Source organism: Octopus bimaculoides, chromosome 8, assembly GCF_001194135.2.
Source record: "Octopus bimaculoides isolate UCB-OBI-ISO-001 chromosome 8, ASM119413v2, whole genome shotgun sequence".
In the NCBI taxonomy this organism is placed as follows: domain Eukaryota; kingdom Metazoa; phylum Mollusca; class Cephalopoda; order Octopoda; family Octopodidae; genus Octopus; species Octopus bimaculoides.
Window position 1 is genome coordinate 84,331,888 of NC_068988.1, and position 9,764 is coordinate 84,341,651.

General features: G+C 34.0%; 1 protein-coding gene across 6 annotated transcripts in view; it reads left to right on the forward strand.

The window, feature by feature from the left end:
* LOC106874006 (focal adhesion kinase 1) overlaps positions 1-9,764 on the forward strand; it is a 242,624-nt gene that overhangs the window by 163,962 nt on the left and 68,898 nt on the right. For all 6 annotated transcript variants that reach the window (XM_052970233.1, XM_052970234.1, XM_052970230.1 and 3 more), the window contains 2 exons: positions 7,985-8,082; positions 8,575-8,659. In XM_052970233.1, coding sequence (XP_052826193.1) covers positions 7,985-8,082; positions 8,575-8,659 — 183 coding nt within the window. The remainder of the gene's footprint in view (positions 1-7,984; positions 8,083-8,574; positions 8,660-9,764) is intronic.

Sequence of the window (9,764 nt, forward strand, 5' to 3'; positions counted from 1 at the left end):
CCCACCTTTTTTTCCCAGTCATTCACACACACTGTTTTTTTTTGGGGGGGGGGGTATATAGTAGATATTGTTACATTACACATAACTTGTTATATTTTGAATTATTCATATACAGATGCTATAGTTAATCAGGAGCACAAAAATGCTATACTTACCTCACGTTCTTAATATATTCCCCCTTTCATGCACATCATACATAAACATAATATTCTTATTTCTCTCTTCACACCTTTCTCTCTCTAATACAGGCACACATATTCAAATATCATCATTCAGTCTCATTCTCTTCCTCTATATCAGACAGCGCTGTTGTTTCCTAAAGCTTGTAACCCGGATGAGCCTCCATTCAAAAAGTCGATGTCTGCTACAAGCTCTCGCCATTTTCATTTCCATCCCACTATCTACTCTTACCTACTCAATGTTCTTCCTGTTATTTACAGCGCCAGTTGGGGCTATACCAATTCATCTTGTCTAGGATTTTTTTTCTTTATAAACGTGAAGATAAGAAATCACCTAGATCATTAGTACTGTCATTGACTAGAGATGCATGAAGCATTGTTCATTAAAACATAGGGATGTACAATTTAATTTAGCATGTTTGTATACACTCACTGCAGAAATTGTCTGAAGAGAAAAATTCTCCTTATAGACAACATATGTGACTATGTACTATTTGTGGCTTAAACATAAGAACTGGATCTTATGAACAACAGATTTAGTATCTATAACTGATGAAGTACAAAGATGCAGAGATTTGTTCTCTACATTTGGATGATGTCATTAGTGGTAGATTTTCATACATACTGTCTTTAAGAATTTTTCTCCTGGGACAATTTCCACAGCAAAGGTCTTTCCAAGCCTTAAAGTACATGAACACATTAAATATAACTGTACACACACACATATATCATTAATATTCAAGTTACATCTCTTTACATTATGAGTTCAAATCCCAACAAGGTCATTAAAATACCAGTGAAGTGCTGGAGTTGGTTAAATCAGTTGATTGATCCCTACCCTGTAGATCGCAGATAGATTAGCCGGTTTTTTTTTTGTAAGGATTTTTGAATTACACCATCTGTTAAAATATTATTCATGAACCCTTGAAAAGTGTTTATAAAGGTTTCTAATCAAGTTAAAGGAGAGGGTGTGATGTAAAAATCATACCAATCACTACTAACACACTCACATCAATAGTTTAATACTTAGTAGTGTTTAGATTAGATATAGATTATATGTTTTGATACTGATTGGTTGATTGATTATTAATTGCATGTTCAAAATTCAACTATTGCTGTCTTTTTATTTTATTTGATTATTTTATTAATAATAATTTACTTTATATGCAACATTGATGTTACAAAATTTATGCAAAATACAGCAAAAACAAAATGTAATGTATTGAGGTGGTGAAGCTATATCAATTTTTGGTTGTAGGATGACTGTAAGGTTAAAACACTGGTGAACAGACCAGATGGTCAGTGGTTCAGATCCAACCACCGTTATTGTATTGTGTCTCTGAACAAAACAAAGCTCGTTTGAACCAATTTATTTGCAAAATTAATAAAAATACAAAAACAGACTCTACTCTTATTTAACATTTGAGTAGTTGATGGTAGGATAGAACATCCATCTATAAATATAATGCCTTCAGCAAATAAACCATCCCAATCACCTCCTACTGCATGAATAACAAGATGTTAAGCAGTACCAAAAACAATGCTATTTTATGGAGAATCTGGATTGTTAGAGCAGTAAGATACCTGGCAGCCAAGAGAAAGGACAAAAATTCAAATTCCTGACAATACGACATGTCCATGGTGAAAATACTTAAATGTCTCATCTCCCAGACTAGCTTGTTGTAAATATCCTGTCATCAGGGATAATGGTTTCTTTGAGTTGAATTGGTCGACATTATCATAAGTTTAAAAATTAATAGATAAATTTTAGTGCTGTTAAGACAAAATACCTTGCAGTATTTCTTCTGATTCATTGCATTCTGGGTTCAGATTCCACCAAGGTTAACTTTGCCTTTCATCCTTTTGGGGTTGTTAAAATAAGTACCAGTTGAGCTCTGAGGTTGATGTAATGGACTTAGCTCCTGCTCCCAAAGTTGTTGGCTTTGTGCCAAAATTTGAAATCATTATTATTACTATTTTATAGATCAAGTGTGTGTGATATAAAATAATAATAATCTTGGTAATACATTATTGATAATAATAATAATTTATATCAGAAATGAGTGGTGGTCCTTGATTGTTGGGTGCCAAGTTCATATTCTGGTATATGTGTTGTTTCCATAAACTCTAGTTGTAAATAGGTGTCACAAAACAAACAACTTGATATCAGAAATATTAATTGCATAAAACTTACAAGTTGTTTGTTAACTTATTGTTGGGCCCAAATCCTGCTATGAGCAGTATAAGTTACAGAAGAATGGGGGCTCTATCAAGCTGACGTGATCATGCATGTAATAAGAGAGACAAATAGTTTGAAAATGTGGATTAGTGTGCCTGGCTGTTATGACCAAGAGTTCCATTCTTACTTCAGCCAGTGTGTACTGTTGTTTAGCTCTGGTTCAACCTTGTTTGAGCAAGTGTTCTAATCACAACCATTTCATCTCTTTTAAGACTGTGAAATTATATTATATATCTATTTCGTTATTGCCCACAAGGGGCTAAACATAGAGGGAACAAACAAGAACAGACGAACGGATTAAGTCGATTGCATCGACCCCAGTGCGTAACTGGTACTTAATTTATCGACCCCGAAAGGATGAAAGGCAAAGTCGACCTCGGCGGAATTTGAACTCAGAACGTAACGGCAGACGAAATACCGCTAAGCATTTCGCCCGGCGTGCTAACGATCCTTGGCCTTACATAAACCAATAGAGTTCAGTTTAAGGAATATTGTGATGGTAGTTCTAGCAGGTCAAGTGACTGTGTTAGGTTCTTGTACTGGCTTTGTATGTGCTTATGGCAGCGGTATAATGTGATTATCTCATTTGAAACTAAGTTTCATGTTTCACTTTTTATTTTCATCATTTATTTATTTGTTATATTAGGATTTATTCCCTTCTCTCATTTAAAATGGTTTTTTGTTATTGATTCTTCTTTAAATTTTCCTTTGTTTAATGAAAACACAAGTGAAGTGATCTAACATTTTAATTTTTGGGTTAAATCTTAAATCTTAAAAAATTTTTTTTTTTCTCTATAAAACATGTGTTTAATACATTTTTTTTTTTCCATCATATGAATTTTCTTTGTTTTGTTTTTAATTGAAGAACATCCTTTTGTTAACTGCTTTAATATTAGTGTGAGTCCATGTGTGTGGGGAGATTAGCTGAATTAATATAATGTGAGACTAAATGCTTTCTAGCATTTCGTTTAAGCCTTTTGTATTCTGAGTTCAAATCCTGACAGCCAATTTCACTTTTCATTTTCCAGGGGTCAATGGAATAGGTGCCATTTAACAACAGGGTTGATTGCCATCACCCACCAAATGTCAAACCTTATATCTCTGTTACAAATTAATAAATCTGTATGTACAGTTACACACACACGGATAGGTGCAAACATGGGTGTGTGGGAAGAAGTTTACTTCCCAACAACATAGTTTTGCTTTCAGTCCCACTACATAATACCTTGGGCAAGTGTCTTCTACAACGCCAGGCTGACCAAAGCCTTTTGTGTGTCTATCTGTCTCTCCTTGTCTTGACATTATGTGTTAGTTGGAAATGATTTGTCAATGTCACATAATCAATGTCATTCATTTCCAATATTCTGAGAGAACATGTCTAGCCATGGGGAAATATTACCTTACTTGAAAACAGGTGATGGTTGGCAACAGGACAGGCATCGTGCCATAGAAAATCTGCCTCAATAAACTATGTCCAATGCATGGAAAAGTGGGTGTTAAAATGATATATGTTTCATTTTTCCATACTTTTTTTTTTTGTTGAATGAGTCATTTTCAGCACATGATCATACATTTTTTTCCTATTGTCATTTCCTTCATAAGGTTTAACTTCCTGAAGTCAGCTTTCAACATATTTTTTTCCTGGTTTTCCTTTTCTGCAAACTCTTTCCACTTCGGTCACTTAGCTCTTTGCTACACAGCTGGCATTCTCATCATACGTCTGTACCAGTTCACTCTTCTCTTTTGTACACATCTGATTATTTACCCAATGCTTGCTTCATTTGCTTTTACCTTTTGCACTGTCTCTGCATTCAGTGTATAATTTTTGCCAACCATCAACATCACATTCAACACACAAATTCAACATCATATTCAACACACAATCTGGCTCTTTGAACTTACGTTATTTGTAGAACTGCAGGTGCTAGCACAAATTTATGCAATCTGTACTTATAGTTTGTGTGTAAAATTTACATCCATTGTCTAAATAAATGTACTGAACATCTTAATTAAATTATATTGAATACCATTTAATAATACAATATACGCACCAAATATAACAATTAAATAGCATATAAATAAGCATGTAATCATCTCATTCTTACTCTAGTTGCTACACTTTCTGAACACCCTCCTCCACTGCTAATTAGGTCACCTAGGTAACAGAAGGTATCAATTATTTCTGGAGCCATCTGTGCATTTGAAAGAAATTATCTAGTAGTGCTCTTAGTGCTAACTACTCTTGTGTATCTGCTAACTATGAAGTCTGTCTCTCTCAGACTGATGTAATCCCACAGCACCTCTTTTGTATTCATAAATTATATTGTCTGCTCCACATGGAACTCCAGCTTACTCTTTTTCTGTATATTAAACATGGCCACATCCTAGATGGATGTAAAATCTTTCCTGCAAACTTTTCTCTTTGAAGATCTCTCCATTCTTAGCTTTCCTTCCATGTTTGAAATTTCTTCTAATTCTTGGACAGATTCAGCTATTAGAAGTAGGCTTACAGAAGTTCTCACAGACAGCCAATCTTAAACTGTTGTTATACCATTAAGAATTATAACAAGCAATTGGTGGATGAGAATTAAACCCTGATAGACACTTTCTTAAACACTAACTTCTGCTCTGAATCTATTGCTAAGTCACACCTTCTCTGTACATATCTTGTACAGCTCTCATAAGTCATTTGTCTATACTTTGTTTTCTTAGTGACCACCTGACTTCAGAGTGTAGTACCTTGTTAAAAGCCTTCTCCAGGTCAGTGAGTACTAAGTATTGTGGCTTGTTCTTTTCTGAGAACTTCTTAAAGTTGTTTCACTTGGAAGAAGCTATCAATGGTACTTACCATAGAACAAACTCAAACAGCATCTCAGCCATACTAATTTTCTTAATGCGATTTGGTTTATCTGTTTGATGCCTCAGTAGTTGCTTCTTTCTTGAGCATCTCCTTTGCCCTTGTATCAGTCAATGACACTGCTGCTGTGACTGTCAAATAGATATATTTCCACTTCAAGTGCTATCTGATCAACCTCTCCCTCCTACATATTTCCTTCACTTTGTAACCTCTTATAATTGCCTTCCTATGCTTCCTTCTCTTCTGAATCATTACATACACATTTCATCAATGTAATTCATAATGATACATTGCTTTGCAATCCAGAACACGTTATGCTTCTGACTCCCATACCACAAAAAATTCTCCTACTTGCCATTTACCTTTCCTGCTAAGTACATCAAGCTTCTCTTCTAGTGACTCGAAATTGTTTCTTGCTCCTCTCCTTTTTTATACTTTCATGTCTATCTTTTAGCTTTTCTGGTTCCATCAACTGTACCATATCATAACAATTCTTTCTGTGTTGGAGAGGATCCATCCAACCTATACAAGATTGTCACCTGTGTTCCTATGTCATCTCCTTTGTGAGGTTCATTATCTCAAGATCAGCTTTCACCGTTTGCTTCATTTCTCTCTACCCTATACATGCCGTCTATGTACAATGCTCATTTCTCATTACCTTATACCATCACAAACAATGACATGACTACACTTCAGAAGATAAATATGACTGTATTCTTTCTAGAAAAGGGTTTTTTTTTGTTGTTGTTTACACATTTTATTATAAGTTATTACAATGTAACCCATGAGTATGACCTGCTCAAGGAGAACATTGCCATACAGTAGTGACATGGCATGGTTCAAGAAGAGCCACAAAAGGATATGCCATGTCCTTTTGTGCTGCAGCTGGTGTGATTGATTGATTGATTGATGGTCAAAAGATGTACACAGCTGATATCACTTCTATTGTGTACTGTTCCAATAACATAAGCATTAGTGCTATTGATACAGCTGATATTACAAAATGACATAGCATGATTGTGTGTGTATGTACAAATAAATATATATATGCAACAACATATATATAAACAAACTTATATTTTTTTTTTTAGAAGTGTCGAATGTGTATTGTATTATGCAGACAAGAAAGCAATATTTCAAGTGCAGTATTGCCATGAAAACAGCAGAAAAAGTGCAAGGTAGAAAAAGTTGTCAACGAACAGGGCTGTTTGTTGACAACTTTATTCAATCTTGCAAGTGTAATAATACCCAAATTTTCTGCTGTTTTCTTGGCAATACTGTGTTCAAAATATTACTTTCTTGGCCATATATGTATACACACACACAATAAAAATAACAGCACAGCTTTGTTTTGAATAAATGTGTATATTGAAATTATATATAATGTTTTATAAGCACATTTAGTTTCACTGTATAAACCTGAGTGGCCTAGTGGTTAGGGTGTTGGGTTCATAATCATAAGGATGCAGATTTAGTTCCTGGGCCAGGTGATGTGTTGTTTCCTTGGGTAAGGCACTTCATTCCACATTGCTCCTGTCTCCTCGGTTGAAATAAGTACCAGCCAAGAGGATGTCTATATATATACATGCAACTATATAGGCACCTAAACCAACTGGTGAAACCATAGTACACATTACCAAGTATTACTTACTGTGGGTGATAGCTATTGTTTGTAGTTTTACTGTGAAAATACCACCAGTGGATAAATCACAAGAGCATTGGTAGCTAAGAGTAAAGAATTGGTGAATGTTTTGTTTTTTTCCAGACCTATCTATAGTTATAGTTTCACCAAGTAGCTGAACATACACTCATTAACTATATTGTATATGATTTCCATATTCACATTTATTCATAACCACGTGCTGGTGTAAATGATATTGCACCAGTAATAGTTTGTTAATTACACCAGTTATGGTTTGCACTAGTAACGGTTCGTTAATGTTTTTCATAAAGAGACATAGTTTTTGTAACTGCAGCATTTGAGAAGTGAAGTAAGAGATGGCTGGGGAGCCTTGACAAAGGTGAATCATGTCTGCTGGTTCCTTACTCTCTCAACTGTCAAAGAACGTGGCTTATTTAGAGGATATAACTTTACTACAACACTTTTTTCTTTCCTAAAAAGAGAAGAAAAAAAACACTATCTTGTATACTTTAACATACAGGGACACACACACGTTAACTATATAAGAGAAGGAAGGTCCTCTTAATATATGAAGCAGATTTTTTTTCTGTTTATTCACAGGAAACTTTTGGTTTACTTTGTTGCTATTCTTTATCGTTTCATTTCTTACATTTTTAAAATATAGCAAAGATTATGGTGGCATTGAATCAGTCTGTAAAACCAGTGAGTTGGTAATGGCAGTCTGAGATATCATTTCATACATGATGTGAATTAACAGCTAAGGTTTAAACATATTTGTAAAAATTAATTTTTTTCACAAATGAAAAATAACCTCTCTAACAGAGGATCAACCATATATAGAGATTGAAACTGATATTACATTGAGTCTGCAGTTGTGACACTTTCTCATTCCTGTCGTTGGATTTGATGGTGTTTTTTTTTTAATTTTGTATTGTCAGTTTGAGCTTGAAAAAAGTATAATGTTTTGTGCAGGTGTGTTTGTAATTATTATATTTATTTCCCTTTTGCTATGTGTTTATATATGACTGTATACATGTATAATATTCTGTTTACTATTTAAATTACAGCCAAAAATTATGAAATAGAACGAGAATCCATTCAGCTTGAAGAAATCTTAGGTGAGGGGCAGTTTGGTGATGTGTATCGGGGCTTATTCTATGATAAGGTGAGTAACATCACTTATTGGTTTTATGAAACTTTTTTATATCTCTATTGGTTTTAATACAATTAAAGGCATTGTTTTGATAAATCAGGATGAATCCACAACCTGTAGATATTGTTTCAATTACACTGTGTAACACGATTTTTGTCCTTGGGTAGTAACTGCTATTTCCTATTTGCTTACTGCTAGAAAGTATGAAAAATGGCTAATATTTCCTTCAAACTTTGCTTTTGTTAAATTTATTCAAACATCAAAGAATCTCTCTCAACACATAATTGTGATGCTCCCCCACCACTAAGGGACATGTTCAAGTCAAACAAATCTGTGGTATTGAGCAGAATATTTGCAATCTATCTGTTTGGCTTCTTCCTTGTGATTGTGAGCCCAACAGATAGATTATGCAGACACATAATTTTTACAAGTTTTAATGTGTGTGTGTGTTTTTTTTTTTTTGTGTGAATAATAATTTTAATATTGTGCAAATTCCATTTGTAGGACAAGAAGGAAATTCCAGTTGCTGTGAAGACTTGTAAAGAAGATGATGAAAACTTAATGACTGAGAAATTTCTAGAAGAAGCTTGTAAGTTAAATTGATTTTATCTTTAAACAATTATTCCGACCATGTTAATACCTAACTTTGGTAACAGAAAAACCTCTCATCAGGCAGTCAAATTGTATTGGTAATTATTTTATTGATCTCTATTTATCTATCAAATAGCTAAGTTACAGTTTTGGCTGCAACACAATACACTGGTTGTCTGTGTGTGTGGTGGTGAAGGGTATAAGATATTGGTTACCTCAACACTATAGCTGAAATCATATACTGAAGGTGCTATACTGTGAGACTGAACCCACTGCTTTGGGTAGATATTTTCTACTATAGCTCCAGGTCAGTCAGAAGCCTGTAAGTGAATTTGGTACATGGAAACTGCAAAATACCTATTGTGTGTGTGTGGACATCTGTATCTGAAAATATTTACATTCTGCTTTTGCATGAAAAATAACTGACTTGCAGGGAGTGTTTGTTGCCATTTCCCTATCATCAAATCATTTGGTTGGTTTACACTTAGGAAGAAAAGTGTAATTTAAAACTCTCTTGGGGTGAGGGAATGCATAAGTCAGTATGTATTTGCCTAATCCATGCTAATATGAAAAGGCTGACATAAAACGAATTTATTATATATATATATATATATATATATATATATACACACACACACACACACAAACTGGAGGTGGGGAATCTGTTGCAGCTACTTTCGAAAATTGTAGTTTATATATATAAAACTGAGAATGTGTCTGTATGTGTGAATCACTAAAACTCGAGAACTACCAAACCGATTTCATTCAAATTTTACACATGCCTTACTTAGGGTCCATGGAGTGTCTTGGGCCAAGAAAAGTTTTGAACTTTTTGCCTAATGCGAGCCCGGAGCAATCTCTTATCTCTGTTTCTGTATTATGTGTAAAAAGTGAAACAATAACATCTCTATTGTAATGTGATATAATAGTTTCACTGTTATAAGGTTTCAATTTCAATTTTAGTTTCATTATGTGTGTATATATATATACATATATATATATATATATATTAGTTTCATTTTTATTAGTTTCACTATGTATTTATATACGACATTGCTGTGTGCTTAGATGCTTGCTTCCCAACCACATGTCCCAGGTTCAGT